General features: G+C 44.2%; 1 protein-coding gene across 3 annotated transcripts in view; it reads left to right on the top strand.

Annotated features, from left to right (window-relative positions):
• CORO2A (coronin 2A) overlaps nucleotides 1-17,816 on the top strand; it is a 62,947-nt gene extending 45,131 nt beyond the window's left edge. For all 3 annotated transcript variants that reach the window (XM_077171950.1, XM_077171948.1, XM_077171949.1), the window contains exons 3-12: nucleotides 1,543-1,659; nucleotides 6,176-6,325; nucleotides 6,843-7,022; nucleotides 7,846-7,962; nucleotides 10,146-10,250; nucleotides 10,598-10,694; nucleotides 12,483-12,595; nucleotides 13,676-13,766; nucleotides 14,376-14,647; nucleotides 15,853-17,816. In XM_077171950.1, coding sequence (XP_077028065.1) covers nucleotides 1,543-1,659; nucleotides 6,176-6,325; nucleotides 6,843-7,022; nucleotides 7,846-7,962; nucleotides 10,146-10,250; nucleotides 10,598-10,694; nucleotides 12,483-12,595; nucleotides 13,676-13,766; nucleotides 14,376-14,647; nucleotides 15,853-15,981 — 1,371 coding nt within the window. In that variant the 3' untranslated portion in view covers nucleotides 15,982-17,816. The remainder of the gene's footprint in view (nucleotides 1-1,542; nucleotides 1,660-6,175; nucleotides 6,326-6,842; nucleotides 7,023-7,845; nucleotides 7,963-10,145; nucleotides 10,251-10,597; nucleotides 10,695-12,482; nucleotides 12,596-13,675; nucleotides 13,767-14,375; nucleotides 14,648-15,852) is intronic.
• The last annotated feature ends 2,660 nt before the right edge of the window (nucleotides 17,817-20,476 follow it).

Raw genomic sequence — 20,476 nt, 5'->3', positions numbered from 1 at the left:
TAAGAGAGCTTTGAAGGATGGGTCAGGCAAACTGGGCTTAGGACAGCCTGGGAGTCTCCCAAAACGGAGTGGGGAGCAGACAGGCAGCTAACTCTGGGAGGGGACAGAGTTCCCTTAAGGATCAATGGATCCCTCTCGATCCAGCTGTCCACCCCTTTTAGTTGTCATCTTGAAACCAAGCTCTGAAGCCTACAAAAGGACACTGTGGGTGGAGGAGTGCTTCTTATTAAAGGCCTTTTATCTCTCTTCTGCCTTCCCAAATCTCTTTGCATTGTCGCTGTTATAAAAGGGAGTTGGTTTAGACTGTAGTTTTAAAAACCACAGTCTTTTACATTTCAAAGCCCTTTGGATGTTCAGTTTAAAGCAGGTTAGTCCCAGTTTATGCAACAAACTTTCCAGTGAAGCCAGAATAGTTACACACTGGTGTCCTGTTCTGTATGCAAAATTGCAAAAACCCCCCAAAATTTAAAAGCTGGGAAAATTATATCCTATCCACGGCCTGTTTAGGGGTAGCAGATTCCCCTCAGCTCTGCTCTCCTAAGGCCCACCTCTGGAGAGGTGTAGGGAGTAGTACATCTATAGAAGTGTCTGCTTTCTAGGAGAGCACACATTTGCAATCATTTTGGTCTACAGTTCTTCCTGGCAGGAAGCAGTACGCTGGTAAGCACCACCACTCTTGCCATTATGTCTGTCTCCCTTCTTCAGTGACCGACTTTTGCTCTTTAGCTGATGCCGGGGGTGGGTCAGGGGGCTCCCCACGCTTTTCCTGCTTCTTACAGAGGGAAGCAAGCATTACTTCAATGTTAATAAAATCACCACCACCCTTTCTACTATTTAAATATTCAGACTTGACTCTCCAGCAGAGACGGTGCCGGCAGTGTGGGTTTGTTCAATGCAATACAGCCCCCATCTGGCATAAGGCTCCCAGTACACCTTAGGGCACTTAGTCTGGGATTTGTACCAGTGCTGCCACCTAAACATGGCATGGTTTTGGGCTTTTTTTGAGAGTCCAGAATGCTAATTGAATTTGATGAATGGCTGGATTTGAACACCATAAGAGAGAAATAGCTTGCTGAAAGAAAAACGGTAATTTGTAATTTGTGTCACAAATACCTTGGTAACCCAAAACCGAAATAAATTTTTTTTGCTGCTTGTAGGAAATAACTTCTGAAGGAGAGTTTGCTGTTGTTTATCCCCCCAGCAAAAGATCTCTAAAAAATGTCGAAGATTAATCTCATTCATAGATGTTTCTCCTCTAAATTACTCTTTGGTGTCTGAACCTAATACTGTCTTCCAAATGTGTAGGCATGCATGGACATTTTTTCACAGCAACATGTTCTTGGGAAGGCCTGGCAGACTTTCTTTCCTTTATGGTGGTATCATCAAGACTTGACTATCAGGGACAGCAAAAACCCCATCTTTAACAGGCAGAGAGCACCTAGGGCATTTGGAGAACAACAAGCAGAAAGTTTCTTTCTGGAGCTGCCATGAAAATGCCCTGTAATTCCATGGCTCACCTTGATTATATTTATTTTTTTCCAGACAGGCAAGCTTGACCCACATTATCCCAAAGTATGTGGGCACAAAGGAAATGTTCTGGACGTCAAGTGGAACCCATTCAATGACTTTGTAATAGCTTCATGTTCAGAAGATGCCACAGTAAGTTTACCACATTGTACTGTGTGTTAGTACCTGGCTAATGTGCTTTTTGGAGAATGAAGTTGAAAGAAACCAAAAGCTCATGAATGTGAAATGATGTGAGATGTGAAAACATGCATATACTTATTTAAGAAGTCAGGAAAAAGTAAGATTCCTTTCTTTCTCCTGAATTCAGACCTGTGTGATGCCTTCCAGATGAAATACCAAATCAGTGTAATGAGGAAGATCTATTTTGTGGGGGCTTGTGCCTTTTTATGGTGTGTTTGTATGAGGAAAACAAAATATGAGTTTAAAATGGAACGGCTATTAAAGTTTAATCTCTTTGAAACTCTGTCTTTACTTTAAAAAAAGCTTCAACACAACATTATCTGGACTAGCTCTTTCAGATTAATTCCCCGCAGAGCTTGCTCCTGCACTCTGTAGGGTCATGCTGGATCAGCTGTGGTGAGGAATATGCATCATACACTTCTGCAGTGGGTGCTTTGGCTGAAGTTAGTGTGGGTAAGATGTAGACACTGTGGCAATTGAAAGATTCTAGTCGTGTTTGTAAGGGACAATTTAGCTCATATCTTCCTACTGGAAGGTCACTTTCAAAAGGTCTTGTAAAAAGTGTGATGCTGACGTCTTTGATAGTGAGAATGTCTGACTAACTGCCATGCTTTTTTCCAGAGATCCCATGTGAGATCCCACTGGGTTTATTCTCACTCTGCCGTAGAGAATCAGGGAGTTTTCTCCTGTTATTTTCTCCAGACCTGGCTTGGTTCACATGCTCTGCCATTTTAATTCTGCCAAAAAGTCAGTTTTGATTATAAGCTTTTTTGATTGTCCTTCCTTTTTTGTGACTGCTTGTTTTGCTTGTTTGGATACTCCTCTGTGTTTTTTTTGGGTTTTTTAAATTTCTTTTAAGGCTTCTTTCAGTTTCTGAACTGATGGTGAAGATTTTATTGTATTTGCCAACCTGTATCCAGGCTTTCATGCTATCTCAGGAGGTATGGCATGGTATGACTTACTTGTGGCAGAGGGCACCACCTTGGCCACTCTTTTGAGCCTCATATGAGAAATGAACACAATCTTCAAAACATCCCACTGCAGTTACAGAATCACAGAAGCGTTTGTGTTGAAGGGGAGGTTTCTTTCACCACCTCTCTAGGCAGACCACTTGTTCCTATTCTTCACTCCTCCCAAGGGGAATCTTTTTCTTTCCAGTGCAGTTAATGACTGCTGTATCCTGCCCTCCTACTGTGCATTTCAAGACAGAGCCTGGCTCTGTTTTCTCAGTTAGTCTTGTAAGTGTTGAAGCTTTTATCAATTTGCCTGGAAGCTGTCTCTTCTCCAGGCTGAGCATGACCATCTTCCCCAGCTTTTACTTGCAAGATAAAGTGCTGCAGTCTCCTGGGCATCCTGGGTGGGCCTCCAGCATCTTTCTTGCACTGAGGGGTACAAAACTGGATGCACTATCCCCAGATTTCCTTTCCAGTTTTCTCCAGAAACTTGACACTGGATCATTCCTCAGACTAAAGAATGGAAACAGGTAGCATGTCACAGGTCTCAGTACCAAAAGTTGTTCCAAGAAGTCTGCCTGTCTGTGACTGTACTTGCTTTTTACTACTCTCCCGTCCTCATCCTAGCACCAGAAAATGGTATCTTAGGGGTCTTCTGCACTGTGACATGGTGTAGAGACATCTCCTCCCTGCCTGCTAAGTAGCAAGGACAGCAGACTGTTTCTTGGTGTGACTGTCTTTCCTGATACCTCATAGCTGGACCTTGGATGTCTCTTCCTCTATGCCCTACTCAAATAATTGGGTTTCTCCAAGCCTTGTTCAAATGAGCTGAGAAGATCTCCAAGGCTACAGATCCTGTGGCCTCAATAGGTCCTCCTTCCAGGTGTTGAGTATCCTTCTAGGGAAAATGGGATGCATCTGATCTCCAGGCATTGCTATATTGCCATATACATCCATTGCCTTTGATGCTCTCCTTTTGTACCTTCAAAGAGTTTGGCTCCATCCTCTCTGTGCCTTCATGCTATGTAGTTGAAGGGCAGCCAGAGACTGAACAAATTATTTTCTTTTGAGCTCTCCTCAGATTTGCTGTGTTACTGCTTCCTTCTCATCTCTTGTCTGCTGTTGGACTCGTTCTGTGGGGTCAACATCTTACTTAACCTGCCTGTTCTGGAGAGATCAGATTTGACATACTGTTGAGACATCTTCATGGCAATATTTCTTCTGTTTTAAGAGAAGTTTGAGAAAGGTTTTTTGGGGGTCACAGAGGTGTCCACCGCTTCCACTGGGCTGGACATAAGAGGAAAAGCCTTCCTTCCAGCCTGTTGTCAAAAGCCTGGTGCTCTCTTCTATTTCTGAGTATTAGTAAGCCACTGTGCAAGTAAGACTTGTGGCTTACTACAAGGATGCATCTAAATGCTTACTGGGCTGGGCTTCCCTTTGAGCAAGGCTACAAGCCTTCTGAGTAGATAATGGAAATTTCACTTCTCCCACATTGCTCAGAGGTTTCTTGACTGTTAACCAGCCTTTCTGGAGCTTGATTTGGTGGTACCACCGTTACCAAAAATCTGTAAAAATAAAAGCTTCTTAACACTAACATAGCATTAAATAGCAGACATTCTTTATTTAGCTGGGTGTATGAGGGGATATCTCCTCTGAAATATCATGCATGCTGACTACAAAAGAAACTCCTGTTTAGATACTATATTTTATGTATATAGTCACTGATTTTTCCCTGAATAAGCATAGAAATAATTTCCCTAAAATCAGTAACATATTTTCTCTCTCTTTTACTCATGTGTTCTTCTGTCCTGGGTATCTCTTTGGTCATCCCTGGTGGTCAGTGACTCTCAAAGTCATACTTGACCACCCAGTCAAGTGGTAAAATTTGGCACAACTGGGCTGGTTGCTTTCCAGTTCTTTTTCTTACAGAATGGGTATTGTGCAGTTCCACAGGCAGTGGTTTTTGAAGAATAGGCATTGTGTTAGCCTGCCAGGTGCAGACAATTTTTCATCTGACAGCACTACAGCTATCTTTTGTGGTGCACAGCTGGAGCTATGTAGAATGGTACTTTTGGGCATGGGAAGGATTGTATGTTCTCTGTGAACAGTGAGTTCCAGTTCTCCCTGCTGTTTCAGGTGGGCTTAGGGCTGAGGCCTATGCAAAGGCCTAGGGGTTGAGAGTTTGAGCTTATCTTAGCCCTTCTGTTCTTCTTGGCAAATCATCAGGCATGAAGAGTTCAACTTGTTGAAGTTCTGCTGCCCTCTGGTTAGAGGGGCAACTCTGTGCCTTTCACTTCATTTTATCAGACTTTCTTTGAGAGGTAGCAGGGTAGACAGCTTGTTCATGCTTGGATTGTCCCTGCTAGCCCTGCAGGCCTGAGTCCAAGTCCTGCCTATTCTGCACACCAAAGAACTGGAAATTTCTGCCTTTTAATGCAGTCTGAGATTCCAGCCAGGTGCTTTTCTCTGCTTTTATAAGCAATCATTTCACAGCATGAGGAATGGGTGGCTCATTCTAGGCAGTTCTTGTCAGCATGAACACAACCTATTTTCCCCTTTTCTAGTCTCTTAGCCCCATTTCTTTAGTGACAGCTGTTGAAACTGTAAGGAATCAATCAGTCTGATTGTAAAGTGTGATATTTTCTCTAACTACTGTAGAAGTTCATGCAGATACTGCTGGACTCTACAGCCATTGCATTTCTGGTGGGCTTGATTCCTTATTGGGATAAAGAATACACTGCTGAGAAGGGTGCTGATGCCAGGAGGTTCCAGAATTTGGGTCTGCTTCTTATTTGTCTTAGAAAGGTGTGATCCTCATCAACCAAACAGTAGGAGACTTGGGCATCTGTGGCTGATTTCCACAAACAATGTTCCAAAGAGCATTTTGCTTTTGCTTCAAGCTAAGAAATAGAAAAATTATGACACAAGCATAGTAATTTTCATTGAGCCAAAGGATTAATCATCTGTTAGCATCCTAAATACTTGTGTTTCTAGGGTTAGCGTGGGAAGGACTCCTTTTATACCCATGTAGGTTCAGCCCCTCTTGCTGGTTTCTGCTATTGTTTTCTTCCACCACAGGAAGACAGAGCATTTTTGTCTTCATGCAGCATCCTTCTAGAAGGACCCAGAGCTGTAGGTGGGCCTGTTACAAGACAGCACGCTCTCAGTGCTGAGTGGCTTCAGTACACTTAAGAGGCAAGGGTTGCAAGATTAATGGTTTATTTCTTCCCCTTGGGAATAACTTTTCATAATTGTGCTGACAGGTCTAAGGGTTGGATTGCCAAATTTAAAGAAACCCTGGTAGGACTGTTGTCTGAAGATAGAACATAAAGAGGAGTCTTCAGGTCCACAGAATAGTAAAGATACAAATAACAAGGATAGGTGTTCAAAAAAGCCAATTGCATTCCTATTTACTACAAATGCAATAGTAATTCCAAGGCAGTTAATAGCTATTGATAAATTCCGAATTAGCTCCTTCTCAGGAATTTCACAAAGACCCATGCTGTGCCATTCAGGTTAAAATCTGGGACATCCCCAATCAGTTGCTAAAAAGAAACATTACCACTCCGAAGAAAGAACTTCTTGGGCATGCTCGAAGAGTCGGTCTGATTGAATGGCATCCCACGGCTGATAACATCCTCTTCAGCTCTGGCTATGACTACAAGGTGGGTCTGTGCTCCTAGGGCACCCTGTTTGGCTTGGTGTTTTGAAATTTTGCTTTAATTTCAAGCTGTAAGATGGTACTAAAGAGTTTGGAAGCTTTCTTCAGGGGGAATTTCCATGGTGACTCAAAAGCAAAAGGATGTTGCTATAAGTTCAAAAGGACTGTCTAATTTTCCAGCCTTCTGATGAACTTCAGTCTACTCTGCACTTCTCATTTACTGAATTGCATACAGCATGCAATGCCGTCCACTTTTCTTTGTGCTACTGAACGTATATGCACTGATGTTTTCTATTTTTATGTACAAAATGTGGTTTCTAAGGAAATTAAAATATTGGACATTCTTAGCTGACACTGATACATTGCTGTTAGTGTCAGGAATTATTTTAAGTGCTGGAGAGCAATCACTTATGATGGTAAGACCTATACATGTAGAGAAAAGATGAAGAAGTGAATAAAATACACAAAGTCTCGGGTGTGAGGCAGCAAAGGACTGATTTTTAAAATTATTTTTGCTCCAGATAATGATCTGGAACCTTGGTGTCACGGACGCTGTTATTTCAAACCCAGTGAAGATTCTTGATGCTCACAAAGATGTGGTACTCTCCATGTCATTCAACACAGATGGCAGTCTCCTTGCCACTGCTTGCAGGGACAGAAAGATACGTGTGATAGACCCTCGTGCTGGCACAGTCCTACAGGTAGGTTGGGTTCAGAGGTTTATGGTCCATCTGATCTCACCTCTTGGAGTGTTTCCTCTCCTGGGTACCTTCATTGCCATAAAAGATGATGCATCTGCATTGCCCAAGGCACTATATGGCGTTGTTCCCTTCTATTTTCCACAGAATGCTTGCTGTCATGTTGTTGAAAACAGGGATTTTGTATCTTGATACCATGTTCCTTTGTCCTTGAAACCTTACTTGGATTGTATTGTTTTCATAGGTACCTTCTTCAGCCCTCTGAGAGGGACATGGGAGGGAATGTAGAGATCAGGTGGAGAGATGGATGCAAGTGTACATTTGTCCCAATGACAAATGTCTCAATGGTTGTTCTTGTTGCCTGGATTTTGTTGGCTAGGTGCAGCTGGCTGCATTTTGTAGCTATTTGCAGAGGTTTGTGTACACAGAAAGTCCTGCCTGGAACTACTAAAGACTGCTGTCTTGCAAATATGTGAATCAATAGTTAGAGAGGTGAGACTGGCTCAGCCAGTCAGAGCAGGGTGTTGATAACACCAGGATTGTGGGTTTAATCCCTGTATGGGCCATTCGCTTTAGAGTTGGACTTGATGATCTTTGTGTGTCCCTTTCAACTCAGAATATTCTGTGATGTGTTGTTGAGATTTTGGGAATGATCCTGAAGAGTTTAGGCCACTATTTTCAGATGCCTGTGAAATCCTGCTCACCAGTGTTCAGCTGGGCTGAGCAGATCTTTCAGATGTGAGTGAATGAGAGTTGTCAGGTAATATAAAATGTCACGATGCAACAGATATTGTCTTACTCAAGCAGTGTCCTTTCTCTTCTACAGGAAGGAAGCTACAAGTCTCACAGAGTCAATAAAGTCTCATTCCTTGGAAACATGAAAATGCTGTTTTCTACTGGAACGTCTCGGTGGAATAATAGGCAAATTGCATTATGGGATCAAGTGAGTTGGACCAAAAATCTTAACCCTACCAGCTTCTGCTTTCTCTCTTTTGCTGTCACTTTAACTTTCCACCTGCCACATACACAGGAATTGATTTATAACAGGAATTCAGAAGTGATCTGTCAGATTCCTGAGGGGTGATAGGTCTTACTGGTGTGAGACATAACTGAGTTTCTGGAGAGGTTTTCAACAGAGAAGCCTAAGAGAGCAACATGAATGCTGTGCCCATGTCCTGGTTTTGGCTGGGATAGAATTAATTTTCTTAGTAGCTGGCACAAGGTTGTGGTTTGGATTTAGTGTTGAAAGCACACTGACATTTTGGGGTGTTGCTAAGTAGTGCTTACCCTAAGTCAAAGACTTTTCAGTGTCTCATGCTCTGCCAGTGTGCAGGTGCACGAGAAACCGGGAGGGAGGATATCCAGGACAGCTGATCTGAACTGGCCAAAGGGATATTCTTTACCATAGAACGTCATGCTCAACTGGGGGGACTTGGTCAGGAGCCATGGATTGCTACTCAGGGACTGGTTGGGCATTGGTCAGCAAGTGGTGAGTGGTTGTGTTGTCCATCACTTATTTTTCTTGAGTTTTATTCCTCTCTCTCCCTTTTCATTACAATTGTTATTGTTCTTTTTTTTTGCTTTTTTTTTCAATTACTTAACTATTTGTATCTCAACCATGGGTTTATTTTTTTCTGATTCTCTTCTCCATCCTACCAAGGGGAAGTGGGCAAATGGCTGCATGGTACTTAGTTGCTGACTGAGTTAAACCACAACAGCCCACTACAAGAAGAAATTGTTCAGAGGACCTCATGGTTACTGTAGCTCTGATTTAACATGGCTCTTACTGATCTTACTGGCAAACTGGTCCTGGAAAGAGAAATGAGCTCTAGACACAGCATACTCAGATGAAGCCCTCAAAGAAGAAAATTATGTTGGGTGTTTTTGATTTCTGATGATTCCTGACAGTAGAGTACTGAGGTAGTGCTTAATTGGTCATTTCCAAGACCTCTGATCTCCTGTCAGGATGGCTGCTCTCATCTGCCCTTTCATATGTAGTGAGATATTTTTACTTTGTCAGCATCTATACATGCCTCTGTGCATCAACCACCATGCAGCACAATCTTTTGTCTCTTTATAGTGCTGTCACACTTTGTTACCAGACAAAGATGGTAGACCAGGCCTACAGTTTGCTATGATTTGGCTATGTTTTGACATGGCTTCTTTGCACATGTGAGAGACAAAGCACAATGCTGCTGTCTGAAGGCTTTCCACAATGCTAAGCAGTGCTGTGACACTTCATGGGTGTCATGTCAGGGTTTTACGTGCTTGGTTTAAAAACATAGTGGAAAGATCTGTGAAGCAAGGTGTGTAAAGCCTCCTTAGGAACAGGGATTGGCACAGAGCCTCCCCAGCAGGCCTCTTTCCCATGTCCACACCCGTCTTTGCATCTAAACAGAAACCCTGGCTTACTGCAGCCTGCAGCTGGTCAGTTCTGCAGGAGAACATGTGTGTTAACCCTATGCTAAATACATGTTTATGTGAGAATCACCACATGGACAGCCATAAGACACCAGATTCTGCTTTGTTAGGCCTCCCAAAATCACTCCCTTCAGCAGTGCAGAGATAGCTTTGTACAAGACATGAGAGCTTTGCATATGGAGTGGTGTGCTGTGTCCTCCTACATGGCTTACCTGCAAAAGGCCAGTGGGAGGTTCTGTCCTTGTATCAGGCACCTTCCCACTGTGCAATGCTGAGATTGCTTGGCTGATGCAGACTGCTATTGTGGGTGGTGCACTGTCATGAAAGTATTGCCTAGACTAGAGGTTTTGAGAGAACATGAGTAAAATTCAGTGTGAATTTTACACCAGTGGTGCAGGTGTACCCTGAAGGCCCCTTCATCTCCTGCGGTCTGGCCCGTGTAGAGGCAGGCAATGTTTCTTACCATATCTACCCTGAAATGCCATCAGATACCTGAGGTGTTATAGTGGCAGGAACTTCAGACAAGGACTGGGACAGAGCACCCATTTCTCACCCACAGAGCTTTGCAGCAGTCTGTGCATGGCTGTGGGTCATTACAGAGCTGTGCTCACATGCCACTGCCAGGTGGGGCTCAGGTGAGGTGTCCTGGACTTGAGGTGACTCACAGGTGATTGCAGCTGACTCTTCTTCCTGTGTCCTGCCCAGAATGACCTTTCTGTGCCTTTACTGGAGGAGGATCTGGATGGCTCCTCGGGACTTCTGTTTCCTGTCTATGACTCTGACACACACATGCTTTATGTGGTGGGAAAGGTAAGTGCTTTCCACATCAGCAAGTGCAGGCCTGTTTGATTCTGCTGTCAGCCTGTGTTGTGACAGACTGAGGTCAAAGATGCTCCTGAAGCACGTTAGCCTAAGGATATGAGCAGATGGGGTGGGGCCAGAGGGTTCTTCATCATCAGGTTACATTTACCACCTTTACAGATGTACCATGTTTGTTGTGGAGAGGTATGCAGCTGGGTCCTAACCTTCCTGTATAGGAATTTGAGAATAAGCATTTGTTTCATGGTTGATCCTGCATGGTTGCTTGGGGCCAGGAATTCTCAGATTGTTATGCTGAACAGCAGAGTCCGGCTGATGTTGATTTTCTTTGCCTTTAGGGTGATGGAAACATACGGTACTATGAGGTAAGCCCTGAGAAACCATACCTGAACTACCTGATGGAATATCATTCTCACTTACCACAGAAGGGAATTGGTGAGTGCCAGAATGTCTAATGTTACAAGAGGATTGTGGTTTCTTCATTTTAGAGGCTGCCAGAGTCTAGGAATATCCAAAATTCTGTTTAGAAAAGAGAATGGAGAACCTCCACACAGGTTTACAGGTGCTTACAGTCAGCTTGGCATAGCTCACCCATATATGACAGGTGGTATTACAGGGTCAGAGCTTGGAAAGGGCCCTTCTGACCAGCATGGGCTGGGCAGTTTTACCAGTCACTGTTACATCTCCTCTCACCTACCTAGTCAAGGTGGAAAGGAGGATAGTCTGGATTTAAAGGTAGAGAATGCTCCTTGCCACTTGTCAATCTGTTTCAAGATTTTTGTCTTTGAGCTCTATTTCCATCATTCCCACTCTGTGATTTTTGTGGTAACAGATGCTTCACAGCTTAATGCCTTCAGTCTTTATTGCTGTCTACCTTCTTTTTTACTGACATTTCCTATTCAGAAATAGATCTTTTGTGGTTAGGTCACCTCTCCTCCCTTGGAGACCCTTGCTTATTAACCTTTGTACTACCCGCTGTTTAATTAATGTCACAGAATTTAGCTTTCAGCCCTCAGACCTTATTGTTAACCCTTTCTTGAACCTTGTCTGGTCTACTCTGAGTCATATTCCTCTACATATTTTTAGGATCATTAACATCCCTCTACACTATCTGTGGACACTCCTACTCATAGAGAACTTTGGTATGGATATTTGGCAGCACTGAATTTTGTGCCTGCAGGTTTCCTTAAAAAAAAAAAAATTAAAGGAATATATTATTTAAAACTTAACTGTAAGGATCTGCTCGTTTTTCAGTTTTTATAATCCTTTTTTTATAATCCAGTACAACATCCTTATTTCTCATTGTCATAGTCTTTTTAAAAATAATTTCATGCAAAGTAAGTGTACAGGTGTTTTTAAAAGGTGAATGAAGTCTACTTCCCTAACTTGCTTTGTTGAGCTGATCAAGCGTACTGCTAAGGTTATTGTAAAAAAGTTCCTTTAACGTATTATCAAAACAAAATACTGTATGGAGGAGTGGAGTTTAGATTCACTTTTAGATGAATTTATAATGTTAAGTGCAACAGGCCTTCACGTAGAATCTGCTGCTTAAAGAAGTCACTGGGTATTAGTAGAAAACTAAGCTTGGGTGCCGTGAAGCAAGGTCTACAAGCATAGGGAATCTCTTTTTTTAAGGGAATTGATGTGGATATAGCTTTGAACTGTACAAGCTAATGAGAGAGAAACCCACTGAGGTTATCAGGTAATTTGGAGACCTTGTGTGGCTTAGCCAGTCCCTAAAACACAAATGGGCAGAATTGATGTTCACACCCTTCTCATTCTCATTTCTGTTTTGGGACAGAATTGGGGGAGGATAATTCCCTGGAAGGTATTTCAGCCATATAGAGCTATTCTGGTGTTGTTTAGGTGTCCTGAAATCCCTTCCTAGTTATCCTGATACTCAAATGCTGTGGCATTACCTGCCAGCTCTGCTATCTTCCGCTCACTCTATTTGGAGCCCATTAGAATGAATAAGGAGCAGGAGGCTTAGCATTAAACCCATGCATGTATGTATGTAACAACATTGTCTGACAGAAAAAAAAGTAATTATTTAGTCTTGTCATTTGTGCCTCTGAGCCAGTTATGGATGCAGACCTCAAACCATGCTGATGTGGTGCTGATGCTATGACGTCTTTCATTTCTTGATGACCCTTTTCACATGGCTGATGACATTAACTTTCCCAAGGAGATTTGTACTCCATTTATTTCATGCTCTTCCCCCAGGAATGATGCCAAAGAGAGGTCTTGATGTGGCAGCTTGTGAAATTTTCCGTTTTTACAAACTGATTCCAACTAAAAGCCTGATTGAGCCCATCTCCATGATTGTGCCTCGACGGGTAAGTTGACCTCAGATCATGTTCTTATCTGAGGCAAATATCAGTGAAAAAATGGGTGCACTGCCTCCTCTCTGCAACTCTTGGGGGAAGGAGAGTAGGTAGAAAAAGAGATTTTCTCTCTCCTAGCATGGGGGACGTAGCTGGCCTGTTTCTGGGGCAGCCCTGCCAACAAACCCTATCTGGTAACTCAAGAGTTACTCAGGAGTTTATTCAATTTAATATCTGACTTTCCAAGACATGCTGCCAGGTCTGCTAGCTGTCTGTAAACTTCTCCAATAGAATCTGTGTGACATAATGACGAAAGAGGGAGAGGGGTTGGAGCTGGTGTTTGGGTGGCATAACAATCTCCTTGTGGAAGAAGGAAGAATCACCCTGGTAAAATAGGAACTATGGGTGTCTACCCATTGGGTGGAGCTGTGTTACAGACGGTTGTTCTGCAGCATGTAAGGCATGACCTGTTGCACTGAGGGTGATGTAGGAGTCAGTCTCAGAGCTGGTGTCATTAGAGAAAGAAACAGGCCTTGAATCTGTAGCTAGCCAAGGTAGCTCCTGTGTGACTGTGTGGGCATAGGTACATGGGAGATGTCAGTACTGTGCTCTCTACTTCCAGAAAGTAGAATATAAAAAGAAGGTACGAGTTCCTTGCATTCAGAGACACAGGAGAACTAATGCTCACTGCAACTCCCAACCAGGCATGTTCCTCCAGCTTTATCTCCTTGGCCAGTTTCTGTCAATTGATAATCAGCTGATGATTTGGGACTTGTCCATCCTTTGTATCCATGTATTCACCCTCAGGAACATGATTTCATGGGAGTTGAGTTAGCCTACGTTAACCTCCCCGAGTCTGAAGACCTTACTAGCACGAATTAAATTAGGCCTCCAGATACAATTTTCCAAAGTTCAGGTGAGGAGCAGAGAGGTCCAGAGCAGGTGAAAAGACTTTATGTCCCTGCAGTGAGTGCTCATGACACTCCCTTGTGCTGAAGGGGAATAAATTCATTTCTCCACCACAATCCAGTATGGCATCTTTAAGCCAAAATCTCACTGACATAGTTACTCTGGACTTTTGTTTGTTTCCAGTCGGAATCATACCAGGCAGATATCTACCCCCTGACTGCAGCAGCCCAACCAGCACTGACAGCAGAAGAATGGCTCGCTGGGATTAACAAAGGTCAGCACATGGAGAGCTCCCCAGCCCTTCAGCTCCCCTGTGGATGTGATAGCCTGGTCAAAGAGTGAGAAAGCTAGATAAGTTTTCCCAGAATTGGCCTGGGAGACTTTAGGGAGCTGGAGATAAACAATTATAGCCCATTATTAAAAACAACCTGTAGGTGGTGTTTTTCTAGTATCTATTTTCCTGTTATTCTCAAAAGATTGTTTACAAATGGGTGTCTTGTTAATTAGCCAATCAGGGGAAATATATTAAATGACCACCTGTATTGACCAGGGTGTAAAAAGAAGCAGTTTAGTAAAGATGGGAGGTTCTTATACCAGTTAGCCTTCTGACTGTCTATGTGTCATTTGTGACGCTCCCCAGCTGCTGCCAGCTCTCTGGCCTATTACCTGCCAGAGAAAGAGAAAAGAAGGAAAAGGGGAGGCATAGTAAATATGGCTGGAAGTTAAGATAATTTGTTGGCTGTAAATTCTGGAAGCTGCTCTGGTCATGTGCCTCCATGTTTATCTTCGAATGAAATGGTTAGAGCTGGTTCTTAGAATGAACTGCTTAGTGCTGAGTTTTGAGTGTGGTTTGGGAGTGCTCACTTGTCTCCTCCCTCCCTAGGGCCTCTCTTGGTATCCTTGAGACCAGGCTCTGAAGCTGTGAAGTCCCTGCCACAGTTTCCTGATCAAGAGCCCCTCACAGAAGCTACTGACGTGAGCCAGCAACAGGAAGCACAAGGAAGGATATCAGTGGAGGACAAGCAGAAGCCAAGAGAGATTGAACGTGGCAGAAAAAGGCTGAAAGTGGAAGAGAATCTGCCAGAAAATCAACAAACATGCCTCTCCAATGGCTTTGATGTATTTCAGTGTCCACCACCAAAAACTGAAAGTGAGGTATGAATGTCTAGGGTAAAGTGTTGGGGCTACAGGCTAGGCTCAAAGCCAGATGATGAAAGAATGCCATTCACATGGTGGCAATTCAGGGAGGGGTTATTTTTCAGGCCTGAGTCAGTGCAAGCTCTTTGTTCTTTGTGGTGGCAAAAACTCAGCCTGACTGCCACAAGGAAGCAGAAGTACAGCCCAGCGGTGCCCCAGCTGAGGGTGTTTGGAAAGGAGGGGGCAGTCAGCATTCTCACTTCCTAGGCATTCTTGTGGCACAGACCTGCCTGGTGACTGGCTGGGCACAAGGAGGTCCTTGGGACCTTAGGGTTCTGGGGTTTATGCAGGATAAGCCTTTGATGAGAACTGCAGTCAGCAAGCCTGCAGCAGAGGTGAGGCAGCAGAGATTTCTGTGAAAGGAGTGGGTGTACTCCTGGTGCATCCATGTAGTCTTAACTGCCTGATGTACTGTGGACCCTGACATGGGAAAGAGTCTGCATCTGCAGCTCACTGCCGAAGGTCAACTTATTAGTGCAGTGCTGTTGAGATTGGCTGCTGGCTGCAGCATGCACCTGGGAAATCCTCTAGAAAAGATCCTGGCAGGTCCACGATCTGTCTTTAATAATGGAAAACCACCTCTCAGTATAGTAATCAAAGCTGGCATAGTGGTACATCTCTGTGGTGATTTGTCAGCCTCCCACTGTTGGCAGCTCAGGGACATTTTCAAGTACGTGCAGTTTGTTTGCTTTTAGGAACCCTGGAATAATTTTCTTCCCCTACCTTTCATCTCTGCAAGAATTTAGCATCTGCACCTTGATAGGGCAGGAATTTCCACATCTGAATTTCCCTGTGGTGTGAAAAAGGATATTTTTCTGCATGTTTCTGAGCTGGCACCCTAAGGGTACAGAAGCTGCCTTTGCAGAGCTGAGTGCTCTGCTGCATGCATAGTGAAAGACAATGCTAGTCCCAACTGGAAGAAGGAAAAAGGAGTTGTCCAAGGTCAGAGAAGGAGATGTGGCAGACTCTAAATACTTCCTGTGAAACACATGCAGTCACTACCCAATCTAGTGGACAACAGGAGCATTGCTGGTGTTGTCTGCTGGTTGAAGGCCTCCTCCTTAGATGTTTCTCTCAGAAGTGATGTAACAAGTCTGATGGCATTGTCAGGTTAAACCTAATTTTTTTAGTGTAAAGGAAATAAAATGTGTGCTTTCTTACAGCTTTTACAGATGTATTACCGGCAACAGGAAGAAATCCGTCGACTACGTGAGTTGGTAATCCAGAGAGATATCCAAATTAAACAGCTGTCGCTGGAGCTCAGAAACCTCCGCACGGACACAGATGATTAATGGGATTGCTGGCCTACAGCTCTTTGTTCCCCTGGACACAGGGGGAGACTCTAGTTCCTGCAGATAACTCCTCCTAGGTTTTTTACTGGGGGTAGAATTGATATTTTAGGCAGCATGGACTTGCCTGGCTTGTGGTGGTCACATTTCCCTAATCATCACCAGACAGTTTTTGATGGACTTGCTGTGCTTCTTCAGGCTCCCCTTGCTTGCCTGCTCACCAATGTCAGAAGCTTGTGTATTAATGCTAGTGAGAGACTTTGGAAAATCTTGCTCTTCTGCTCCTGGAGAAGTTACATGTTAAACTCTAGGAATGACCTGTTTTGCTGTCCCTCCACATGACAGGAGACTGGGAGACTGAAGGCAGCTACCAGCTTCTTTTCTTGCTCTGGGCCCAGCGATGTGGCTCCTGCGGCTGCTGTTCCCTTGCTCAGGGAGTCCACTCTGCTGAGCTTCAGAGGCACCTCTAGCTCCAAAGTGATCCTTATGCACCCCTCTCACCTCACAGCTTGGCCCAGCCCCCAGGTGCTTTGGGAAAGCCGTGGCTGCCCTGACCTGGTGCTGGGGATGCCAAGGGCCAGCACTCTTGTAATAGGAAAAGTAAAGTTGGTGTTGGATGTCTTGCTTTAAAAAGGTCATGGTGTGAGCTAGTTCCTGCCAGAGAAGCTGAAGAGTCTCTGTGTCATGTGAGTTAGTGGCCTTCTTTCCCTTCTTCTGCCAAAGACCAGCTGCAGTCAACTGGGGGTCATCAGAGATTGAGAACAGCATTTAAAGCTCCACAGTGTTGACAGTGGGGGAATTTGCTAGGAAGGTTTAAAAGAATGAGTAGGGACTTGGACCCCCAGCCCACTGCAGGCGTTTCAGCAATGGTGCTAGAAGATTTGCGTCAGCCACAGTAAGATCACAGGGCCGTGGCCAGTCATGAACAGCCCTCCAGGGTTGCTGGGATATCACTTGTCCTTAATGACTGCAGCTGCTGCTTCCTTCACACCCAGGTGCCAGCACCTTGTCCCATTCCTGAAGCCGTCTACAGCTGCAAGTTCCCTCTAGCCAGCTGTATTGTCCAGCCCCCTGCATCCTCCCAGGCTGCTCAGCCTTCCTCAGCCCTGTGGCCACACTGACCTGTGCCCTTCAGCACCAGCTCTCTGGCTCCATGCTGGACCTTATGGAGATGTCTTAAACCCAGGCAGAGCAAGCAAACACTGTTTAACCTGTAACTGTGCACCTCTATTGTGGCACATAGAAATCATGGAATCAACTAGGGGATATGTCTAGGACAAATCCTTGTCACCAGATGTGTTTTATTGGCTGCATTTTTTTTTTTAGCTTATTTTTTTTAAATACGAAATAATTTAAATTATTTCCAAAGTAAAGTAATTTTTCCAGGGGATTTTTACATCCTCTTGAGAACTGTTTCTTTGTTAATCTATGACTGGCTAGCATAGAAAATGGTTGGCCACTATGGTTTTTATCCTTGGGTTTTGTTGATTTCAGCATTTATGGAAAAGAAGGTGCTTTTATTTAGGCTTTGGGAGTCTATTTAATCAAAACTTCTTTTTTAGACGGTATGCCTGTAAAAGCGTGGACTGTGAAATGTATTTAAATTTGGAGCTTAACTGCAACCACTAATCTTTCACTGGAAAAAACCTTGAGGAAATGGAGTTTTGCGTTCATGATCTGTGCCTAAATAGTATTGAGTGATCATTCTAAGTTTCGAAACTCCTAAAAGCTTTGTAAAAAACTGTTGAACATGGGGATAAAAAACAAATCTGTGCAATGAAAAGCAAATATAACTGAATAATAAATATATTTAGAGTTTTGCATTTTTATACATGCAAGATTGTTGTTTTATTATTGTATTTTTGAAGTGACTGAAACTTAAGCTCAATCAAGGGCAGAAAGGAGTGTCACCTACTGTCTCTTTTGCTTGTGTCAAGCTGTGGCCTTACATTAGGGGGTGGGTTGTACACAGAGTTATGCAGATGGCCCTTTCTTTTTACATCGTTCCCAGTTGCCCTTGATGCCACAAAGGGGTGGCCATTGCACACTGAATTACTGTGTGTGTTGCCTTGACTAAACTCAGTGCTGCTGGAGATGCATTCTGTGTGGTGAGGTGTCTGCTGCTGTCTTGCAGTCCTAGCTCTTCTCTTGTGCAGTACAGCTCTGACCAGGCTCTTTTAGATATTCCACATGAGGAGGATTTAATGTGTTATTACCAAATTTATTTATTTGAAGACAAGATTTTGATTTAACAGACTGAAGCAGCACAGAAAAAGCACAGGATAGCAGCTGCAACCTCCGTCACAATACAAGCAAAATTCCCATTATGCTTACTGTCATGATGCTGGGCATCTCCAGTCACCAGGAAAAAAAAAGTGTGGTCTGAAGCCATCTCAAGTCTGTAGCTCTCTTTAAAGCTAATTTTGTTGTTTTTGTTCAATGCTCTGATTCCCATGGGCATCATAGCTGTGGTGAAAATCTGAAGAACCATTCCCTGTGCTCCTGTCCTTGGAGCTGTCTTTCACTGTAATGGTTTGTTTATCAGTTACAGCTTTGGGCATAGAAATGCTCATGGCTGCATTTGAGATGTAATTTTGAATGTTTTTTGTAGCATATTTTAGGCCAGTGTAAGGAGAAATAATGGTGGAAATTGCTGGAGGAAGACTGTGCTGGGAACTTTGTGCACCTGCCATGTCATCAGAACACTGTGACCTCCTGGTCTTGTAAGGAACCTTGTGCTGGTGAGACTGCCTGGGCAGGCACTGTGTCCCTCCTCAGGGGCTGATACAGTCTCACTGCTCACACCAAAGCCTAGAAAAAGGCAGCAGCAGGCAGATTAGTGTGGGAGGCAGAGGAAGAGCCTGCAGCACCTTTGCAACTCTGGTGTTACGGCTGCTTAACCTGAAAGACAGAGTTAAATACAGCCCTGCAGTGTTAGCTTGCCTGCTGGATTTAGAATCACAACACTTCACATCTTCATCTTCTACTCCAGGCCAGCTGTCAACTGCAGAATAAAACCTAGACAGTAGTTGTCATTCTCATTTTATTTCTCTTTTTGGAAGGCTGTACCCTTGGTGTGCTCAAGGAGCTGCAGACAGAGGAGAGCATGGAGATGATGCCCCCTTGTTTGCCCTGCAGTGGGAAGCAGCAGATTCCCCTTGTTGTCTTGGGCTGGGTAGCATCCCTCCCTAGGACAGGGTGGCTGCAAGCTGCAGGGGGGCACTGAAGTGAAGTTGCAGTATCAGGAATTGCCTCTTGGACGTGCTGCAGCACTATTTAAGAGCAGGATCTCTGGGCTTGTGCTGGAGCCACTGCAGTCTGTCAACAACTCGTCTCTGCTGGGAGCCCAGGACTGGACTTGGCACTCCTCACATGGCCTCACCAGCACTGAGGGTGCAGGAAGGACAAATTCCCCTGAATTAGGAATGCTCTTAATGCACTCCTAAATACAGTTGAGGATAATGTTGGTCATTTTTGCAGAAGGCCAGTGCTGCTGGCTCAAACTCAGCTTACTGTCCAGCAGGACCTCACAGAACTTCTCTGCAAAGCTGCTTGTCAGCTTCACAAGTCCCCAGCACATGCCAGTGCGTGGAGCTACTCCTCCTTACCTGCAGGATGGTGCAATTGCTCTTGCTGGGCTTTGTCACATTCCTCCCTGTCTAGCTCTGCATTTCGCCTGTTGAGGTTCCCCTGAAGTGCAGCACAGCTGTCTACTGCACCTTCCACTCCTTCCACTTTTATATGCTCTCTGAACTTGCTTGAGTCTGTGCTGTCCCATCCTGCAGGTCACTAAGGGAGAGGTTCAACAGTTTTGGATTTGTTTTGTAAACAGTTTTTGGTTTTCTGCTCAGAAATCCAGGCTGACTACACCTGAGCACCTTCTGATTCTTCATGCCTTTGGAAATGCTCTCCAAGAGGATTTTCTCCAACATCTTCCAAAGGATTGCATGAGGCTGTAGTTCATTCATCTTCTTCTTACATGGTTAGAAGGCAGGGCTGAGATTTGCAACTTTCTAATTTGCAACTTTTCCCACTCACCTCCACCTTTCAAAGGACACTGAGAGTGGCCTTGCACTGCCACTGGCCTTCACCTGCCTCAGCACACTTGGGTCAAACCCATCTGGCTCCATAAACCTGTGGACATACAGGATGTTGAAGCATATCTTAACCTGATCCTCCCTAATCTGGTATACAGCAGGTATCTACTTATCTACCTCAACAATATCTCTTTTTCTCTGCCAGCTTTCCCTCTCCTTAGAACCTGGTTATGTCCTTCAGATTCTCACCATGGCTGCTGTGGCTGTGGGACTCAGAAGTCTGCTATGAGCAGCAGCTCTGCAAGCGGTGGTTCATGCACAGTTTCTGCTGAGTCCTCTTTGGGCACAGTGGAGAAAACCACTTGGGTGTCCACACTCTTCAGCAGTTCCCCTCTAGCCTGCTAGTTACATTTGATAATTCTCAGGTTGCCCTTGGTGGTGGCTTTGGTACACACATGGAA

Source organism: Agelaius phoeniceus, chromosome Z, assembly GCF_051311805.1.
Source record: "Agelaius phoeniceus isolate bAgePho1 chromosome Z, bAgePho1.hap1, whole genome shotgun sequence".
In the NCBI taxonomy this organism is placed as follows: Eukaryota; Metazoa; Chordata; class Aves; order Passeriformes; family Icteridae; genus Agelaius; species Agelaius phoeniceus.
This window is presented reverse-complemented; position numbering and strand designations above follow the sequence as displayed.